The sequence below is a fragment of the Physella acuta genome, unplaced genomic scaffold (genome assembly GCF_028476545.2).
Source record: "Physella acuta isolate Inbredline_101_S28 unplaced genomic scaffold, ASM2847654v3 ptg000699l, whole genome shotgun sequence".
NCBI lineage: Eukaryota > Metazoa > Mollusca > Gastropoda > Physidae > Physella > Physella acuta.
The window spans coordinates 739,608-762,833 of record NW_026732218.1 but is presented as its reverse complement, the minus strand read 5'-3'; the positions used below and the strand labels follow the sequence as shown (position 1 = coordinate 762,833).

At 39.7% G+C, this 23,226-nt stretch overlaps 1 protein-coding gene across 1 annotated transcript in view; it reads left to right on the top strand.

Annotated features, from left to right (window-relative positions):
- Positions 1–317: 317 nt before the first annotated feature.
- LOC131949505 (nidogen-1) overlaps positions 318–23,226 on the top strand; it is a 59,398-nt gene continuing 36,489 nt past the window's right edge. The window contains exons 1-2 of the mRNA XM_059311397.1: positions 318–502; positions 1,107–1,490. Coding sequence (XP_059167380.1) covers positions 1,299–1,490 — 192 coding nt within the window. The 5' untranslated portion in view covers positions 318–502; positions 1,107–1,298. The remainder of the gene's footprint in view (positions 503–1,106; positions 1,491–23,226) is intronic.

Genomic DNA, 23,226 nt, shown 5'->3' with positions numbered 1-23,226 from the left:
CTGTTCTCGTGAAAGAGCCCAGGTTTCTGAGCCAGACTTCCATAGGTCAAACCCATTCAATCACGGAATTTTAACTTCCCCCCCCCCCCCCCCCACTTCTTCTTCAATCACACGTGCGGCATAGCCAAGTGCCGGTTGGGCTTAGAATCAACATAATTTTAAAACTCATCTTCACCGTCTACCCTCCCCCTCCCCCAGGTCCCCTCCAACGCTCCCCGGCAGGCCCTTCCCCTCCCTGCCCCCCCCCCCCCCCCCCCCCCCCCACTTCCACTCGGCACTTCCTAGACCAGAGTTAAGAGTAAGCGCGCGGTGAGAGATTCTCGCACGGACAATTAAACCTCTCTCTCTCTCTCTCTCAAAGAACTTCATACGTCCGTTAGTGGAATATAGAAAAAAAGAATTCTGGATTTTCTGTCTTTCTTTAAGTATTTCAAACTTGGATGTAATGAAATGTGATATTTGTTTTCTTGTGTAGGAAAATAGGAGTGCATAGGTCATTTTAGTAGGTCATTATTTTATCGCTTTAGGTCAGTGAAAGTAGGTCTTACATCTGGAAGTGTCAAATTTGCGTTTTAAGCATGTAACAACGATATCTGATTTTCTTAATTAATTACTTAAAATGAACATGTTGTTTCCGTGTAATTTTCTATTTAATGTTCTCAATATAAAAAAAAATAATATGGAATAAAATAAACATTGTTTTCTTTCTTGAAAGGTTTTTTAAAACGATAATCCTCTTTCTAAATTGTGATAAAATATATCTAAATATCTTAATAAAAGTGATTATACTGAATGAACTTTAAATTAAATTAGCTTTGCTTAAATCAGCCGCCTTGCTTACTCAGCATATTTAAAAACTGAACTTTGTTAATTTTCACAGACTTAAGAGAGTGTTAACGAATGTGGGTTCGGGCGTAGTTTTTTTTTCTAAAGTCATAAGTCATGAATGAAGTCAGTGATTTAGTCATGGTCGTAGAGAGAATACGTTTTTTTTTCTTAGCGTAAAAACGTGCAGGCCTGATTAAAATCAGCGTTGGCTTGTTTAGTTTAGGTATTCAGGTTAAACGACTTAAAGATACAGTTAATTATTTCTATTTCGTCTTTAGGTATTTAACATATAAGCCACTATAGGCCTTCTTTCTAAGTATTAAAAAACTTTCACTACTAAATTAAAGAACATTTATTTAGGGTATAAATCCATAATGTTCTAAGATTAAGTTGCTTATTTTTCTGACTGGAATTTAATAAATTTCTGGATTTTGTAAACGTTGAGTGAGTACAAAAAAAAAAATTACACCATGTCTTGGCTGGTTTCGATCCTGGCATGTTGTTTCCTGGCGCGCCTTGAAGCCGTGAGCGAAGAAAATTTTTACCCCTACGGTATAAATCGTGAGGATCCCTATTTGGAAGCTGGAGATGACATCAGTTCGGGCGAGATTCGTCTGGACGAGCCCATTATCTTTTACAATAGGTCATTCAAGTCGATTTACGTAAGTAGAAAAAATATTACTTCATAATCGAAAAAAGGTTATCTCACATTATTCAAGAGTATACAATACTTTCAGTACATTTGTTACACTAATGCCAATATAATGACATAAAATGGATGTTTGGATGCTATTACTAGTAAAATTTTAACTAATATCATGTCCTAATATCAATACTTCTGTTATTTTAAACCCAAACCAAAGCCTATCAATAGAATCCTAATTGAAATTATAATACTGCTCTCAATTAAAATATCTCCATTAATATGACTGATGAGATAAATGATCCGTACTTTCATACTTTAGACATGGAGGTCCAACTTTTAAAAATATATTTTACCATACAGTCAATGTTGTATTTCCTCCTGAAAAGTTAAACTAAATGGCTTATAGATCTAGGGGTGTCAAAAGGTATATCTGTTACCTTGATTCATAAGAGGTAGATCGTCCTTCTAGTATTTTACACTACCACCGCCTCCCCCCCCCCCCTCCAGTCCGGTCTCACTATCCTTACCCCATCTCCACAATGTCTACAGTTCTACAATAGCGCGTGCTATGTTTTTACAAGGATTGAAATATGGTACAACCAGAGGCGTAGCGAGGGGGGGGGGGAGGGGTAAGGACTGCACCGGGTGACACCATTTAGGGGGGTGATACCTAGGCAAAAAATAGCAAAATATATAGAGAAAAATTTGAGTGTGGGGGGGGTGTTCAAATCGAAAATTGAAAGTTTGTCCCCGGGAAGGGTCGCTACGCCTCTGGGGGGGGGGGGGGTGACACCATTAAGTGCCGCACCGGGTGACACCCGACCTCGCTACGCCACTGGGTACAACTAGTTGTTTGCAGGCCAGAGCCGGACCGCGAGTACCTTGCATACGGTTTTTTTTTCTATACCAAAGTTTCCACTGCCGTTCTATAACTTGCACTGATAAGTTTGAATAAAGTTTGCACCATAAGAATGAGAATACACACTTATTTTTAAAAGAATGAATTCTTCTCTGATGAAAATAGATTAAACTATAACGGTTGTTGAATATTTTTTATAATTAAGAATCCAACTCTGTCTAGCCATCTTATGTGCACATATATAATAAATATATATATGTGTTTTAGTCCACTCGATGAAATAATGTGTGTTGAGTTATCTTTCTTATACTCAAGATTTTGATTTCATTCACATTTAATGTTATTAATCTGAGTAATCTCAACTTATACATTAATTCATTATACATTTATACTAAAATTGTTCATTAACTATAGAAAATGTGTTTCATTTCTCCTATTAAATTAGCATTTTTTGTAAACAATGTATTTTTGGAAGACATTTTTTTGGATACTTTAAAATAGCTGAAACAGCAAAATTGATTATTTTTCTTCTTCTTCTAAAAACAGACATAAGCATGGTAGAGGTTTGTTGATATACAAGCTCGAGTGTTGAGAGATTAAATATGCTAATAGTGTCAACACAGGAGAGCTCTTCGCCTTGTTTTCTTATGGTCGTCACCTTTGACCTTCGCTATACTCTCTCTCCAAGATTTATTGCGTCCACGATCACTACGGAGTGGCCACTTACATTGGGGAGATAACAAGCCCCACCTGAAACACCCATGTTTGTTTTTATGTTCTAACGTGACAGCACTGAATGAAAGGGAGAAAACGTAAGGGGGGGGGGGGTCAAAGAGAGCCCCCCCCGCTCTATCTACTATTGGTGGGTGGGGGTATGACCACAGGGTAACTTGTATCTAACGAGGTTGGACAAATCACTTTCACAGGTGTGGGAGTAAGGAGCTCTTTACAGTCCTACTATTCGCCCCTTATCTGTGTTTGGCATGTTAATGGTAGTGGATAAGGACATGCGGGGAAGAGGGGGGGGGGGGGGTTAGGGCACCACTACTTGGCCTTGGTCGTTGTTTATGTCCACTTGTTAGAGGAAAGAATCCTCTTTACACCTAACGATCCATTGGGCAGATGAAGTAGAGTTCATATGTTTCTTGACCTCGGCATATGAAGGGAAGGTGTGGTCTTTACTTTCCCATATTTACTTTCCCTAACATGAGTTAGGTAGGGTAGGCCTACCCATCAGAGTTAGGTGGACTCAGGGACGTTCTACTGACTTGGACCCGAATTTGAACTAGAGAATCTCGGGTTAGCAACCTAACTCTCTACTGGTTAGACCACACCGTCCCATCTGTCAACATGTTCAGTCCCTTTAAAATGCAATATGCAAAATTATATAGGGCCTACATATATATATATATATATATATATATATATATATATATATATATATATATATATATATATATATATATATATATATATATATAACAAGTTCTAACAAGATCTAACATACGATTTATTACCATTCAAGTCGCTGTTCAATAAGTACATCGTGTCCAAACCGCGAATCCTGCTAAGTTATAACCCGCACCGTATAAGTACGAAAGAATGCTTGGAGGTCACCCCTTGACCTAATTATCTACCCACCATAAAGGCAAACAAGCCCGGGGTGAGTACCTCCATGTGGTATTTATCGCCATACGTCTCAGGGGGGGGGGGGTGGGAGCGCAGACTTACAAGTTCAAACAAACCGACGCCTTGTTTTCACGTAGGCTTCAAACAGCTTATAAAAAATCCAGCTGCCCCGTACGTTTTCGGTACGTGTACGGGTCGGGCTGCTAGTTCACACGCCGCGTTATTGTTTTGCCATAGAGGAAGCCCCGTCTATGGAGGTAGATCGAGTAGGTAAAGCTCAAAAAAAAAAAATTCGTGCGTTTAAGGCACGGTTGTATGCGTGAGCGATGATGGATAGATTGGGATGGTAAATTTGAAGCTTGAACGGCCCTTGTTGAGATTCACAGATGAACTTTGCTTGTGCATAGAATAAAATAGGTGGAATCAAAGAATTGTCTGTCCGTCCCTACGCCCTTCTGTCTGTCTGTCTGTCTGTCTGTCTGTCTGTCTGTCTGTCTGTCTGTCTGTCTGTCTGTCTGTCTGTTTGTCTGTCTGTCTGTCTGTCTGTCTGTTTGTCTGTCTGTCTGTCTGTCTGTCTGTCTGTCTGCCTGCCTACCTGTCAGTCTGTCTGTCTGTCTCTGTTTCTGTTTCTGTCTCTGTCTGCGTCTGTCAGTCTGTCCGTCCGTCCTTCCTCCCGTCCGTCTGTCTCTCTGTTCCTAATCAAGTTCACAGTAGCCATTCAGCTTAGGCTATCAGAATCCCCATACGATCCATGTCTTGCGGCCTAAGCAACTGTAACCTGTGGACTCAGCATTACCCTAAGCGACCAAACTATCTACTCAGTAAATAGACCAGCAGTATACTTTTGTGCCCCATGTTTTACATCCTAATCGACCAAATTATCGACTCAGCAAATATCAGAACAGTATACTTATATGCCCCACGTCTTACTAAATGACCAAACACTCTACTCTACAAAAAAAAACGAACAGTATACTTGTATTCCCCATGCTTTACATTCTAACCGACCAAACTACTCAACAATTAGACCAGCATGTATTACCCATACCTTACCGTCTAAACGACTAAACTACTCAACAATTAGACCAGCAGTATGCCTATACTTGTATTCCCTATACTTTACCGTCTAAACGACCAAAATACTCAACAAATAGATCAACAGTATACTTGTATGCCCCATACTTTACCGTCTAAACGACCAAATTACTCAGCAACTAAACCAGCAGTATACTTGTATGCCCCATGCCTTACATTCTAAACGGCCAAACTACTTAACAAGCAGGTATACTTGTATCCCTTATACTTTACCGTCTAAACTATCAAACTACTCAACAAATAGACCAGCAGTATAGGCCTACTTGTATGCCCCATACTTTACCGTCTAAACGACCAAACTACTCAACAATTAGACCAGCAGTATACTTGTATGCCCCATACCTTACCGTCTAAACGACCTAGCTCTCGACAGCAACTAGACCAGCAGTCTACTTGTACGCCCCAGTTGAACCAACCGAAGACGTTCCACCTAGAAGAAGCCTTGGCGTGTAGCGTACACAAGGCGTCCAGCTGATACACTTGTAAGGGATCTTAAATTAGTAGCAAGTGGCGACTGGAGATCCTGGGGTTTTTGATCGTAGTTTACTTGAAACGTGCAGTATCGTGTTGAAAGTGTGGGAGTTGGGGGTTAAGGTGGGGTGGGGTGAGGGAATGATGTGAGTGAGTGTGTGAGGGGAGGGGAGGGGGGTTGTAATAAACGGTAATAAGTTTTTTTTTCAATGCATATGAATTCCAGAGGCGTAGCGACCCTTCTCGGCACCCGGGGACAAACTTTCAATTTGGTCCGTCCCCCGTCCCCCCATATATTTTTATATTTATAATGCAAAAGTGCAGCTAAAATGAGCTTGTAATTTTTTTCTAACCCATTTTGGCGCCCCCTATGGTCGGCGCACGGGGATAACTGTACCCCCCCCCCCCCGTCGCTACACCTCTGACGAATTCTGATCATTTTATGGAATTATGGAAAACGTAGATGATATATTCGTGTTGATATATGGCAGTGTCAATGATATTGATTTTTAAATGTTAATTCCGTGCATAATTCGTGTTGGTTACGTCGATGTATGATGCAATAACATGCACATGTTTTGATCAATCTACGTGTGAAGGTGTCATCTTTCAGAAATCTGACGCTGATTGCGTACATGTGGTCGCTCTTTCTCTCTCCCCCCCCCCCCCCATTCTGCCTTCCGCTGTATAAGTATTCCAATGTGTCGTGTCTGGGAAATTCTACTGACGATGTTTTGCAATACTTCCTTTCTAAATATTGTCTATGCATTTTTTATATGCCATGTCGATTTATTATGTCGATATTTAGAACTGAAAGTGAAAAAAATTAAATAAAAAATGAAATAGAATTCGCCTTATGTTGAGATTCGACAGCTAATAGACTTACAACTAAACCGTTTTCTATATGCCATGTCGATATTTAGAGCTGAAAGTGACAAAATAAAAAAAAAATGAAGTAGAATTCGCCGTATGCTGAGACTCGACATCTAAGTAGACTTACAACGATAGCGTGTTGTTCAGTACGAGTACCGCAGTACAAACGTCATGTTGTTATGAGTGGCTTGTTTATTGTGATCTGATGTCGACAGATGATGTTAAAACATGCCACCAGTGTCATGTTCAAACGGAGAGATGTTTTTATTTACATTGTTGGTACTTGTTGATACTATGACTGGGCGTATTCGAATATGTCGTAACAATTTACATTGTTGGTACTTGTTAATAAGTCAACTGGGCGTATTCGAGTATGTACTAAAAATTTACATTGTTGGTACTTGTTGATACGTTGAATGGGCGTATTCGAGTATGTCCTAAAAATGTACATTGTTGGTACATTGCTGATACTTACTAATTCGTCGACAGCACGTATTCGAGTATGTCATAACAATTTTACATTGTTGGTACTTGTTAAATACGTCGGCTGGGCGTATTCGAGGATGTACTAAAAACCTACTTGTCCTAACTCTAGCTCAAACCTAAACACAAGGCCAGACCCTATCCCTGACCATATCCTACCCTGTCTATAGCTGATCCTAATCCTACCCATGACTTAACTCTAACCATGAGCCTAATCCTAACCATGACCATAACAGCAATACCGGAAGAAGAAAAAATCTTCTACACGGTACTCTCTTGTCTCGGTACTTTCATGTCTCGGTACTTTCTTGTCTCGATACTTTTTTGTCTCGGTACTTTCTTGTCTCGGTACTTTCTTGTCTCGGCGTCAATTTTCTACGAATCCATTTCTTCCCAACTAATAAACAAAATACACACACTTTGTAAAATGAAATATATCTTTGCTATATGTGGTTTCGATATAGGTGAAATGTTATTTTTACTGCTGTTGTACGTTATAAAAAATATACATGAAGGCCAAGACCTACACGTTTTAACGGGGCGATATACATTTGAAATAAATTACAAATCTCTTTATATAAAGAACCTTTAACATACCCATGCACGTCTGTGAAAATAATTCGCGAGTGGGATGAGGAAGGAAGGGGGGGGGTGGAATTTTCTTTCGACGCCCCTAGCTATATGTAACGACCCAGAGGCCTGCACGCACCTGCCCTGAATGAAAGTTCAGACAATTTAATTTTCTTACCAGCTGATAATGTTTTATCAGGCGCTCGCTGCGTTCGACCAAGGGGGAGAGAACCCCGATGAGATTTATCGGTGCGCGTTTTGTGTGCTTTCGGGATTTCCCGTAGAACGTTGTTGAACCCGTTGAGATTTATCGGTGCGCGTTTTGTGTGCTTTCGGGATTTCCCGTAGAACGTTGTTGAACCCGATGAGATTTATCGGTGCGCGTTTTGTGTGCTTTCGGGATTTCCCGTAGAACGTTGTTGAACCCGATGAGATTTATCGGTGCGTGTTTTGTGTGCTTTCGGGATTTCCCGTAGAACGTTGTTGAACCCGATGAGATTTATCGGTGCGCGTTTTGTGTGCTTTCGGGATTTCCCGTAGAACGTTGTTGAACCCGATGAGATTTATCGGTGCGTGTTTTGTGTGCTTTCGGGATTTCCCGTAGAACGTTGTTGAACCCGATGAGATTTAATGGTGTGCGTTGCGGGAGTTTTCGGGATTTCCCGGAGAACGTTGTTGAACCCGATGAGATTTAATGGTGTGCGTTGCGGGAGTTTTCGGGATTTCCCGGAGAACGAAGCCACTCAGATGGTGGCGGTTTGTACATTGAGATTTTAATAATTGGATACAACAAGCTAATGCATTTAAGAGTTAGGATTGTAAAATAATCTTGCGATGGTTGTAAGGTTAAGATTAGCGAAATTATTTTGAAAAAAGGGTCATCGTTTTTTTTTTTTTATCTTTTATTTGTATCCACCCCCCCCCCCCCCCCCCTCTTTAATCTTTCCCCAAATCATCACAACTAATAAGACAAAAGCCTCGATCTTTGAACAATGTAAACATAGTTCCAAAATGCACATTTGTCCACGATTTCTTACGAAAATTAAAATGTTTCGCGTCGTTTTGTTTTGTGGTGTCCTCACATAAGTTTGAACGTCCATCCACTCCCTTGGAAGGAAGCTTCTTGTGTAGACGAACACTCATGCGGTGGATGGTGTTAGGGCGGTGTATGTGTATGCGGAGTGTAATGTATTGTATATGCGTATGTCTAGTCTATGTATGTGTATAAGCTCGCTCGTTATGTACAGTGTGGTTTGTTGTGGGTGTATATACTAAATCTGCGTTTTGTTGTATTTTCTACCATAAAGTGGAAGTTCATTAAATTTCGTGTGAACTACGTTTTTCGATGGATATCCCGCTGATGAGGTTTCGCTCTGTGGTGATGTAACGTGGCCTGCTTTAGAAACCTGTGGATCGTTTGTTTACTTTTGGACATGAATATTTTGGCTGCTGGAGCTGGATGAACAGCCATTCCAGAGTTTTTTTTCATCTCTTAGGGGGAGGGGGACGAAGAATGTCTACCACTCCCGCCCCCTCCCCAACAAAATTAAATTTATATAGTTAATATAGAAAATATTTACTTTTAGCAGTGTCCGCCCCCCCCCCCCCGACAATTTCAAGTGCCCCCCCCCCTCCGCCCGGAGAAAAAATGTCTGAAGGAAACACTGAGCCCTACTAGTAATGAACTTAAGCGTTGGCACAAATCAAGGGACGTGCTTATATCGGTCAACGATAGATGAAATAAGCAACGTGCTTATTTCGGTCAACGGCGATGTATATTTAGTTTCTATTTATAGGCAAACATATTTTTTCGTTAGACTGGTTTTTAAGGAAGAGTGTCGGCATGGTAGAATGTAAGTATAGTTCTGGGATTTTTTTTAAAGTGCTAATTGCATAAAGTATAACTGCTTAAAGTATAATTTAACGCATTATTTCTAAGTGAGAGTTAGGGGTTAGGGAAGGGGCTAGGACTATGGTTGATGTACGAAAATAATAAAAATAATTTTTGTCAGAGTAAACGTTAAGAATTTTCACCGAATTAATGAAATGTAGCATCTCCCGTAATGGGGTAGGCCTACAAGGACGGTGTTTATTTCCCGGACGGTCCATTGGCGGAAATAAACGCGTTGCTTAATTCTTCTTCCGTTGACTACCCGAATCAAGCCCATCACTGACTTTTGTCCACACTGATACAGGAGATTTACATTAAGTCCATCCGGTCATTCGATCAAGGGACAACTGTAACCCTCCCCCCTTCCCCCCCCCCCCACACACACACTGTTTTCATTACAGTTTAGCATTGCTTTTAATATTATGTAAAAATCAAATACTAAATCAATTTATAACGTTCATTTTTGTTCAAGCGCGCAGTTTAAAGCAAAACAACATCCAAGTTTAACAATCATTGAAAGTTAGATAACTCTTCCACGTAAATCCATTACCTCTACCTTCCACCGTGGGTAACCTCCCTTTTCACGATAGACTGACGGGGACAGATGAGCGCCGTTAAAGTGACTAATACTCACTTCCGGTGAACTTGACATGCTCCGTTTGTTTTTTTAATGCCACTGTCATTTATAATAAATGGAACCATTTTTCGTTCCTGGAATCTCGGTTCATGATTCAATGGGCGTTCATTTCTTGGCGTTTGGTGGAGTAAATAATAAATAAAGGGGGGGGGGGGGGGGAGGGGTGGCGTGTGTATTTGTGTGTGTGTGTGTAATTATTGATAGTCCCAGGTATGTCTAATCAGAGGTGTAGCGACCCTTCCCGGCGCCCGGGGACAAACTTTTCGATTTGCACCCCCCCCCCCCCTCAAACTTATAATTTGCACCCCCTCAACCTTTCAATCTATTTTTCCAACCCATTTTAGCGCCCCCTAAGCTCGGCGCCAGGGGACATATGTCCCCCCCCCCCCCGCCCCCCCCCCCCCCTCGCTACGCTACTGTGTCTAATCCATAGGAGCTAGCAATTTTCGGTGGGGGGGGGGGACACTGTCAAAAGTATATATTTTCTATATAAATTCCATTTCGATCGGGGGGGGGGGGCGGTAGACCTTCTTCGGGGGGGGGGAGGTGCCCCCCCCCCCCAAAGAGATGCCTGAAAGAAACTCTGCATAGCTCCTATAGACATAGGAGTTACGGATAAGGCATTTGTTATATTGATAGGTCCTATGTATCTGAACCAAATAAAGTATGTCCTATGTCTTATTAACATTTCCTATGTAACTGTCCAAATAGATCACACAGATAAACAACAATCTGCTTGCCAGGGTAGATGTATAAGAAAAGGAGAAAAAAAAACACTTTAGACCTAGCGCTCCAATGGCAGGTGAAGTAGAGTTCATATGTTTCTCGACCTCGACATGTGAAGGGATAATGTGGTCAGCACGTAGACATATGAAAGCATTATGTCCAGATGCCTTTACTTTCCCCTAACGTGAGTTAGGTACCCATCAGAGCTGGGTGGACTAAAGGACGATCTATTGACTTGATCCCGGATTCAAACTCGAGACTTTCAGGTTAGCAATCTAGCGCGCTACCGCCAGACCACGCCGACCCATACGTAGATGTATCAAACAAATAAATAAAATTGCCCTCTCAAAATAACCAACTGCACCTTAAAACTCAGCCTATCCTTTAGGATGCCTTGACAACCGGGAGAAGTATTTTATTTACAACCTAAACTGATTAGTTCTACTATCAACATTTGACGTTACAGCCTGCTTAATAAAATAGCTATAATTGGTGTTTTGTTTTATTGCATTTGGATAATATACCTATTAAAACTTCTTATTAAAAAAAACTGTTTATGTTTGCTAAAGTAATTACTGCCAAGTTTTTATGTTATCCTAAAATTAGAAACTTTAAAAATGCGTATTTAAAGACACGTTAGCCCCAAGAAATATAACCGGTGTCTCGCACGTTTAAGTTTTACTGTGATATTTGATGCCAGTTGTTTCGTTTTACACATTTTTTTTTTTTTTTTTTTTTGCATAGAATTATTTTTAACAGACTCATTTTTTAACACAAACATATTTTACAGTTTATAGCCATAACTTCACGAACGACTGCTAACCGGAAAGTCTCGAGTTCGGATCCCGGGTTCATTTCCCTGAGTCCACCCAATCGGATGGGTACCTAGCTCACGTTAGGGAACCAAAGCCGACTGAGCATAGTGCTGACAAAACTATAATAATATGATAAAAAGATCAACTCTACTTCATTTACCCCATGTTTTTTAAGAGAGAAAGTGGAAGAAAAATTATGATGGTGATAAATTCTAACTATGAAAAATGTTAACTGACATGTTACAAAATATTACTAATTTGTTTTTACATTCTTTGTTTTTTTTCTCAATCTAGCGTAACGAAATGTAACTTTTCAGTCCAGCCTGTTAATAAATATTCCTTAGCAGTGACATTGTTGTTGCTGTCTGACAGAAATGGCATCACAGACCGTGATGACGTCATACATGACCGTTAAATTAAGGGGAATTAACCCCAAACCGCAAACCATGTTTTCTGGCTATGCAAATATCGCGTGCTAAATGCGCTGAGTATTTTTTTTTTGGGACAGGGGGTGGGGTGGATGGGTTCTAATTTTGGGTGAATCAACTCACGGACGCTACTAATTAGTCTGAAATTTAAAGGCCAGAGGAAGAGTAATCAGTGTCATTAATTAATGCGATGGAGTCGTCGGCCCTTAGAATCACTGTTGAACACGCGATGACTATTTTTATTTTTTGCCTACCGTACATTCGGTAATGGGTAGAGTTTTGTAAACACATTTTATTTTTTAGATGCATTTTTCAAGTTTCAAAATAAGTTTAGTTTAATAACTTTTTTTCATTCGGCTTAATACAATTAGGGGATGTAGTGGCCTAGGGTTAGAAAGCTAGACTTCTCCCCGAAAGTATCGAAATCGAATCCGGGTTCAAGGCAGTAGAAAATCCCTGAGTCCATCCATCTTTGATGGTACCTATACCTTCATATGCTGAGTTCACAGAAACAGGTTAACTCTACTTCACTTGCACCACGGACCGTCAGTTTCGGAAAGGAAACGTAATTTTACTTTACAATAATAGTCACCGATCCAGTAAAAACTCTAGTTGTCTAACTAAACACGGGTAGATATGATTCACTTTGGGATTATTATTTTTTTTTACATTTTTTTTATAGTATTCTGTGACCAAAGAAATGAAATCGGAAAACTCAATCAGAAGTAGTTCATACACTACTGTTACATTTGTAAAACGTAATTACATGTTATTTTTCATCAAGTTCAATTTCGTTACATAGGCAGAGAAACTAGAACCTACCCCACCCCACTCCTGAACCCCCAAAATGAGAGATATCTTAGGTAACAGCTATTGGCGTCGGTGTGTTGTTTTCTTTTTAAATGCTTATAGTTTCGAAATGTCATAAAGTTATAGCTTTACTTATTGAAAATTGTTTTCGAATTATTTTTACCCCCCCCCCCCCTTATTTTTTGACAAAGTCCTACCTGCGCCACTGAACAACCTATAAAAACAGGAACACTGTCCACACCAGACCCTTAACACTACCTTTCTTTAACCTCTCCTCTCTTGAATGTAATAACACTACCTTTCTTTGACCTTCCTTGAATGTAATAACACTACCTTTCTTTAACCTCTCCTCTCTTGAATGTAATAACACTACCTTTCTTTAACCTCTCATCTCTTGAATGTAATAACACTACCTTTCTTTAACCTCTCCTCCCTTGAATGTAATAACACTACCTTTCTTTAACCTCTCATCTCTTGAATGTAATAACACTACCTTTCTTTAACCTCTCCTCTCTTGAATGTAATAACACTACCTTTCTTTGACCTCCCTTGAATGTAATAACACTACCTTTCTTTAACCTCTCCTCTCTTGAATGTAATAACACTACCTTTCTTTAACCTCTCCTCCCTTGAATGTAATAACACTACCTTTCTTTAACCTCTCATCTCTTGAATGTAATAACACTACCTTTCTTTAACCTCTCCTCCCTTGAATGTAATAACACTACCTTTCTTTAACCTCTCCTCCCTTGAATGTAATAACACTACCTTTCTTTAACCTCTCCTCCCTTGAATGTAATAACACTACCTTTCTTTAACCTCTCCTCTCTTGAATGTAATAACACTACCTTTCTTTAACCTCTCATCTCTTGAATGTAATAACACTACCTTTCTTTAACCTCTCATCTCTTGAATGTAATAACACTACCTTTCTTTAACCTCTCCTCCCTTGAATGTAATAACACTACCTTTCTTTAACCTCTCCTCTCTTGAATGTAATAACACTACCTTTCTTTAACCTCTCATCTCTTGAATGTAATAACACTACCTTTCTTTGACCTCCCTTGAATGTAATAACACTACCTTTCTTTAACCTCTCATCTCTTGAATGTAATAACACTACCTTTCTTTAACCTCTCCTCCCTTGAATGTAATAACACTACCTTTCTTTAACCTCTCCTCCCTTGAATGTAATAACACTACCTTTCTTTAACCTCTCCTCCCTTGAATGTAATAACACTACCTTTCTTTAACCTCTCCTCCCTTGAATGTAATAACACTACCTTTCTTTAACCTCTCCTCCCTTGAATGTAATAACACTACCTTTCTTTAACCTCTCCTCCCTTGAATGTAATAACACTACCTTTCTTTAACCTCTCATCTCTTGAATGTAATAACACTACCTTTCTTTAACCTCTCCTCTCTTGAATGTAATAACACTACCTTTCTTTGACCTCCCAATTCTTGAATGTAATAACACTACCTTTCTTTAACCTCTCATCTCTTGAATGTAATAACACTACCTTTCTTTAACCTCTCCTCCCTTGAATGTAATAACACTACCTTTCTTTAACCTCTCCTCCCTTGAATGTAATAACACTACCTTTCTTTAACCTCTCATCTCTTGAATGTAATAACACTACCTTTCTTTAACCTCTCATCTCTTGAATGTAATAACACTACCTTTCTTTGACCTCTCTTGAATGTAATAACACTACCTTTCTTTAACCTCTCATCTCTTGAATGTAATAACACTACCTTTCTTTAACCTCTCATCTCTTGAATGTAATAACACTACCTTTCTTTAACCTCTCATCTCTTGAATGTAATAACACTACCTTTCTTTAACCTCTCCTCCCTTGAATGTAATAACACTACCTTTCTTTAACCTCTCCTCCCTTGAATGTAATAACACTACCTTTCTTTAACCTCTCATCTCTTGAATGTAATAACACTACCTTTCTTTAACCTCTCCTCTCTTGAATGTAATAACACTACCTTTCTTTGACCTCCCAATTCTTGAATGTAATAACACTACCTTTCTTTGACCTCCCTTGAATGTAATAACACTACCTTTCTTTGACCTCCCAATTCTTGAATGTAATAACACTACCTTTCTTTAACCTCTCCTCCCTTGAATGTAATAACACTACCTTTCTTTAACCTCTCCTCTCTTGAATGTAATAACACTACCTTTCTTTGACCTCCCTTGAATGTAATAACACTACCTTTCTTTAACCTCTCATCTCTTGAATGTAATAACACTACCTTTCTTTAACCTCTCCTCCCTTGAATGTAATAACACTACCTTTCTTTAACCTCTCATCTCTTGAATGTAATAACACTACCTTTCTTTAACCTCTCCTCTCTTGAATGTAATAACACTACCTTTCTTTAACCTCTCATCTCTTGAATGTAATAACACTACCTTTCTTTAACCTCTCATCTCTTGAATGTAATAACACTACCTTTCTTTGACCTCTCATCTCTTGAATGTAATAACACTACCTTTCTTTAACCTCTCCTCTCTTGAATGTAATAACACTACCTTTCTTTGACCTACCCTCTCTTGAATGTAATAACACTACCTTTCTTTGACCTCTCATCTCTTGAATGTAATAACACTACCTTTCTTTAACCTCTCCTCTCTTGAATGTAATAACACTACCTTTCTTTGACCTACCCTCTCTTGAATGTAATAACACTACCTTTCTTTAACCTCTCATCTCTTGAATGTAATAACACTACCTTTCTTTAACCTCTCATCTCTTGAATGTAATAACACTACCTTTCTTTGACCTCTCATCTCTTGAATGTAATAACACTACCTTTCTTTAACCTCTCCTCTCTTGAATGTAATAACACTACCTTTCTTTGACCTACCCTCTCTTGAATGTAATAACACTACCTTTCTTTAACCTCTCCTCCCTTGAATGTAATAACACTACCTTTCTTTGACCTCCCTTGAATGTAATAACACTACCTTTCTTTAACCTCTCATCTCTTGAATGTAATAACACTACCTTTCTTTAACCTCTCATCTCTTGAATGTAATAACACTACCTTTCTTTAACCTCTCATCTCTTGAATGTAATAACACTACCTTTCTTTGACCTTCCTTGAATGTAATAACACTACCTTTCTTTAACCTCTCCTCCCTTGAATGTAATAACACTACCTTTCTTTGACCTTCCTTGAATGTAATAACACTACCTTTCTTTAACCTCTCCTCTCTTGAATGTAATAACACTACCTTTCTTTGACCTTCCTTGAATGTAATAACACTACCTTTCTTTAACCTCTCCTCTCTTGAATGTAACAACACTTCCCAAAGTTCAAATAGAACCGGAAGCATCTGCGATTTTTACGGTTGTTTATGAAAACGCCACAGTCTGGCCAAAACTCGGGATTTCGTTCAAAGTCTTAGCCGGTATGTGCTAGACTTTTTAGAGGCTTAGAAAAACTATAAGCTGGGATTTACAACCACACAAAAAAGTGTATAAACAACCTGGAGGTTATGATCCGGCATACTGCAAGTCACGAGCCGGCAAGCTGCCGTTATGAGCCGGCACGTTGCCGGTTATGATGATCCTGTAATTTACAGGTTATATAAGCCGGCAAACTGTAGATCACGAGCCGGCAAGTTGCCGGTTAAGAGCCGGCAAGTTGCAGGTCGTAAGTCGGCAGATGTTTTACTTCTCTTAGACATTTCAGGTATATGCTAGAGATTAAGGTAAAGCTCTGCTCAGAATACCAATATTTGGGGTTCCTTGGCTAGGTTAAATCACAACTAAGGATTAGAAGAAGGATTAAGGTGAGAGTACGGCTACCATTTTGTTAGCTAGCTAAAAACGTTTGACCTAATTTTTGTTAAAATTCAGTAGTTTAAGCAAGCAATTTTAAACACAGTTTAAAAAAAAATTGTATAGAAATATAGTTGAAAATAGCGGGAACTTAAATATGGCGATATTTATAAGTTCAACACTTCCATGAATTGGCGGATTGAGGTACATTCTACTATATCTCTAGCCCCATGAACAGACTGACAATGTAGTCAGTAGAGTGACTACAATACCTTTATTTTCTCGACTTACCTAAGGCGCCCATTACATGTGGGTTGACTCATGGACGAACAGCAAACAAAATGACACGGAATAACCGTGATTTGACCCCAAGTCTTTCAGACCTGAGTGGTAGGTACTGTAATGTTTGGCTAGGCTGTAGGGTCCTCATTAAAATTGGAGAATGACCTTGGGCCCTTGACTGAAATTAATCAGGGGATATAAGACCTGTTATAGAGCCGACCACTCTTTGTATGGACATAGATTAGACCACTCTTTTAGTGATATGTAGAACTGGCCATTCTTTTCATAGAATGGAGTTGGGCGTAGAGTTGACCACTCTTGTAGGGATATGTAAAACTGGTCATCTAAAGCGAGAGGGCTATGTTCAGAGTTTCTTCCAGGCATCTCTTCGGGGGGGGCTAAGCCCCCCCGAAAAATTTTTACCGCCCCCCCCCCCCCCCGAACGAAATAAAATTTATATAATTTATATAGAAAATATATACTTTTAACAGTGTCCGCCCCCCCGAAGAAAGTTTACCGCCCCCCCCCGAAGATTTCAAGTGCCCCCCCCCCCCCCCCGGAGAAAAAAGTCTGGAAGAAACACTGGCTATGTTCGGGGTTTAAGCATTGTTACCTTGTGGAATCAGAATTTTTCCCAGGCACCACGTCGGCACAAACGCAAAGGCTCTCACCCCCCCCCCCCCCCGAGGCGTAGCGACGGGGTGGGAGGGCAGGGGGGTACATATGTCTCCGGGTGCCGACCCTAGGGGCGCCAAAAAGCTCATTTTAGCTGCTATTTTAGCTGCTATAAATATTAAAAATATATGGGGAGTGGGGGGGCGCCAAATTGTTGAAAGTTTGTCCCCGGGCGCCGGGAGGGGTCGCTACGCCTCTGCATCCCCCCTCCCAAAAAAAACAAAATATAATGTATATAGAAAATATATACTTTATTAACCCGAGTGCCCCCCCCCCCCCGCGAGATCATACTGTCTGTAATAAATCCTGTTTGTAATACCTCATGCTAAACATACAAGACTACCTGAATGAGAGCGCCGATGAGACAGATTAACAAGTGCCCAAAAGACGTAAACTAAACAAACAGTAGTCAAGTTCCCAACCAGCCCAGTTCATGACCTCTGTGGATAAACACTCGCTACCAACACTCACTCCCTGAGGCTCGCGGTGTAATCTAAATCACTGCTCGCACCATACGACTCGCACTACGCACCGGACAACCAAGGAAACACGACGGAAAAACTCAATAGATTTTAAAATTATCAAGCAAAACTAACGTATAGTCACGCTATAACTAAGAGGATGTACAACACGTGCTTTTTTATTTTATTTGTTTACACAAACGACCACTTTCCGGTCTTCGGTAAAGGAGAGCTCAGCTCTTTCCGGTGGTTTCATTTCCTGAACTAAATACCAAAATATTTAAAAATTACTAAAGAGCGCTGAAATTGTGTTTATAGTATGTGGAATCATATTTTGAAGACCTAGATTCTTCGGGGTTTTTTTTGACTTTTTAAATAAAATGCAAATATTTAATGCACATTTATATTTTTTAAAGGTTATAATTAATTATTCAAAAAAATAGTTTGGTACTCAATATAAACTAAATTTTAACAGTTTTATTTTGAAAGATTGTATTCATTTCAATAAAACGTACAACACATGCACTATACAATTTTGACTAAGACTTTTGTCTTTGATAAAAAAAAAACGATATCTTTAAAACAATTTTTATTCTATTAGAAAGTATTAGTTTTAACATCACTTCGGATACACTAAGACTAAAACCTACAGTCAGGCTATTAATTGTTTCGTTATAAAAGAAATCCGTCGTATTCTACATAAACACACCAATCAGAAAGACAAGCAGACATTGTTTAGAATACCCGCAGCCAATGTTTATAATCCACCGCACTCACCTAAGGGTATTCATTTCAATATTTGTTGATACAGCGCCACCAGTACGAGTTGCGGGCCGTTATCCCACAGGAAGTTAACCAGGAAATAAAACGCAGCGCAGAGTTCTATCCCCTTGTCGTTGGGTTGAAGAACGAGAACAGGAAACGGGTGTATTTTTTTTGTGTACACAAAATGGAAGCAGGTTGGGGATCTCTGCCATCAGGCTCGATGTATTTTATTTATTTTACACACGGAACAGCAGCATCGCCCAACTCGATATTTTGTAAACAAACATTAGATATTTTTAGATCGGCATTTTAACAAAGCACATTTCAGATATAATGGAATCAAATATATATATATATATATATATATATATATATATATATATATATATATATATATACATTTTAATTAAAACGGTACAAACACCATACATAGGTTAGGTTACCATGTCGCCCTCCTCCTGGTATATAGGCCGCTGACAAGAGCTTTCCAGGCATCTCTGTCCTTTGGTAAAGAAAGTGTCTTGCTTTGGTTTCGTGTCATACTAGGCATTAGTAAAAGTAATTAAAAATTCCTCTTTACACCTAACGATCTATTGTGCAGAGGAAGTAGAGTTCGTATGTTTCTTGGCCTCGGCATATGAACTGATAATGTGGTCAGCACTATGCCCAGCCACCTTTACCTTCCCCAACTTGAGTTGGATACCCATCAGAGCTGGGTGGACTCAGGGAAGCTCCACTGACTAAAACCCAAATTTGAATTCGAGATTTCGCTCTACCGCTCGGCCACGCCGTCGCACTGGGGATTAGTTCAAACAATTAACTCTGGATAAAGAGAATCGATGTATTTGTTTATTTATATTTTATTGGGTGGGGGGGGGGTATGGATAAGGAGGGGTAGTTTGAGTTGAAGGAGTCAACGGCTAGTTTAGATCACAGAGATTATCCCAACTACGCTACGGTCTAACAGCACCCCCTAGCTTTAAGTGTGTTTATATTCTTCTGAAAATATTTCACGCATGTCGATTCCCTAACGCTGATGTTATTACACATTCTAACTCGAACACTAAGCAATTATCTCAAGACAAGAATTAAACAAAGCCTTAATCCCTTGTCCTAATACTCTGATTAAGACCAAACATCAGAATGTAATGTTTGAATTAATGGATTTTGTCTTCGTGTTATATTTACCGTCTTGTATCGTATCCACAGTTATAAGACGAGATTTACATTGGCCTAAAAGTTGATTTATTTACATGTTTTATTTAATTTAAACTAAAACCTAAATCCTCACTACATTACATACCTTCAGAAAAAAATTTGACCCAAATGTCAGACATTCCCCCCCCCCCCCCACACAACTCACCATTCCTCCTTTCAATCCCTGTCCTTGTTTACATATTTGTTTATATTACCCCTAGCTGTGCTCAGATTAACACGCTTACCGCAGCACACAATTTTTTTTAGTGTCTTCTAATTACTGGGTTATCGCCCGTAGCTTAAAGATTTATTTTTGTTTGGTCAACACAGCTGTCTCGCAAGCGAGGTTACCGTGACCTCATTAGGTTACGTCTAATACAACACTGGTTCATTTCTGCCACGGTGTTGATGGCCCGGGGTATTAGGTATCACACGAGATAGGACTAGCTCTGATGAGATAACCCTAGCACTATTTCGTAGTCGTAACTCTATTACCGCTGAACTGAATGTGTGCGAACGTCAAAGAGACTGGTAGTACTGAAAATAAAATTAAAAAAAACACTGACTGACATGTTTCTTCTAAGGTTGTAGGGTGGAGTTGGGGAGAGGGGTGGGGGTCGTCCCAGAGGCTTAGCTAGGAAGGGGGGGGGGAGGCGCCGTCCCCGGCGCCGACCCCAAGGGGAACGCCCAATGAGGTAAATATTTAAAAAGAATATAAAGTAAATTATGAGCTGGTTTTATTTTTCTGAGAAATATACACAGTCGATGTTAAAAAAAAAGTAGAGTGCTACTTGGTGTTACAGAATTATTTAACTGTTTGGTACATCAGCTATGCGAAACCAAATTGAAAATTGTTTCGAACCTGTGACTGGTAAACGTCCGGAACTTTCTAAATGCTGAGAGAGGGGGAGAGGGGCGCTTTTCCACCAACGTAAATATGTATATATAAATGGAAGAGGGGGGCTCAAAATTGATAGTTTCCTCCGGGATGGTTCGCAACGCCTCTGGGTCGTCCGTTGATAATGTTACACATTTTAGACAATTTTTACACCCCCCCTCCCCCACGCCCTTATCATAAAAACATTCATATTTCTCCTCTGCAACCCCACCCACTGGGTAAAATAGAAAACGCCAACGAAAATTAAAAGATCGTTCATATCTTATGACCTTAAAAGAACCTAATGAAAAATATTCCGCCACTTTGTCCCGTAGCTAAGTCCCCACCAGAGGCGTAGCGAGGGGGGGGGGGCGGGGGGGGGGGGGGGGGCGGGGGACATATGTCCCCGGGCGCCGACCCTAGGGGGGCGCCAAATTGAGAGTTTGAGGAGGGGGTGCAAATGAAAAGTTCGAAGGGGAGTGCAAATCGAAAGTTTGAGGGGAGGGGGGTGTAAATGAAAAGTTCGAGGGGGGCTGCAAATCGAAAGTTTGTCCCCGGGCGCCGGGAAGGGTCGCTACGCCTCTGGTCCCCACTACCTTTTCCTAATAGAAACTTCTAAATTTGTGTGAGGATAAGTTTAATAAAAATAAATTAAAATTGTATGTTTACAAAAAACAGGCATGCAGGTGCTACGGATTATATAATTTTCTCTAAATAATCTTAAACAACATAAGTTAGGGAAATCTAAGATAACTTCAAAGGTGAAAGTTTTCGGGAAGCGTGGTCTTAAGAAGCAGATGGCTTAACTTCTCAGTGGTTCTTAAACTTTTTGGTGGAACCGAACCCTATCAGTTTCATAAGCGCATTTACCGAATATTTCTATCTAATAATTCTATCGTCAGCACTGACAAAGATCCGATCGTGCATCATATGAATCGGTTGTGTCTACCGAACCCATGAGATTGACTCACCGAACCCCTAGGGTTCGATCGAACTCAGGTTAAGAATCACTGCTCTTACGTGATTTTCCCTTACAATTCTGTCTGTACAATAACATGTCTGAGTTGTCTGTTTTTATTCATAATTTAAAAAAAAATAATTTACTGAAATTTATATTGTTCCTTTATTGTAACGTCTTCTTTTGGTTCAACAATCTATTAATTTTCCTTTTTTCTCTACTTTTTTTCTGTTTGGCGTGCCAAGCTGATTTTTAAAATGTAAAATATTCGATCTTTACGTATTAATATGCTACATTGGCATTTAAAAAAACAATAGCGTACAGAATTTTTAAAAAAAATCCTTTCTATGTTTGATTGTCGTAATTTTATTTATTTAATAGCTTGATTACTCACCTTTTTTTATGTTTACCTTTTCAATTTTCTTTTTTCAAGTTGTCTCTAGTTTTTTTTTTTTCCCAGCTATTAACGTGTATTTATTTCTATTGTACAATAATTTTCTGACTTTCTCAGGCTTGTTTTATATGGCAGCCTATAAGTGAACTATTTGTTATATTTACAACGAGCCGACCCGCGGCATATCATACGCCTCTATTTAGTTGTTGTTTTTTCTACTTTTCAGTAATTCAGAATTTGTGAATTCGACAGTACCAATGCTGCCACTGAAAATATTTGCTTTAAAACACTAATTCCCCCCCCCCCCCCCCCGTGAAAGCAGCCTCCTCTTAGATACCTCCTCTAAGTTTAAAATAGTTTCAAACTAAATTATCTACCCCTAATAGCCGTCACCAAACCCGGCTCTACGATTTTTAAACATTTTTAGCGTGAACCACAGCTCACCAGACCATGTGAGATGGGGGTGAGGGGGTGGGGTGAGGGAGGGTGAGGGGGGGGGGGGTGGTAGCTTGTTTTCTAACGTCTCCCAGTAGAGAATTATATATATAGATTTAAAAACAAAACGCATAACGTATGTGGATATATCTCTGGCTATTGTAAAATTTCGGTTGAAAAATACGACACGGCCTATTGAAAGGGAATCTGAACATAAGCAGCATCGATGCCAGTATTTATACAGGGTACGGTGTACCAGTGGCGTAGCGAGGGGGGGGGGGGGGTGCGGACCGCACCGGGTGACACCATTTAGGGGGGGGGGAGGTGACACCAAGGCAAAAAATAGCAAAATATATAGAGAAAAATGATAATTCCACTTAATTAAGTGATTAATTCGAGTGTTAAATAGTCCTTAAGAGCAAATTTGACAAATCCCGACAATGGTGGAAAGGGGGGGGGGGGGGGGTGCAAATCGGAAATTGAAAGTTTGTCCCCGGGCAAATGATAATAATTTGCTCTGTAATTATGGAGCGATAACAGGTGGTATGTAACCGTCGTAACATGGTATATAACCATAAAATTAGTTATCGAGAAATTAGTTTCATTACTAACTCTCTG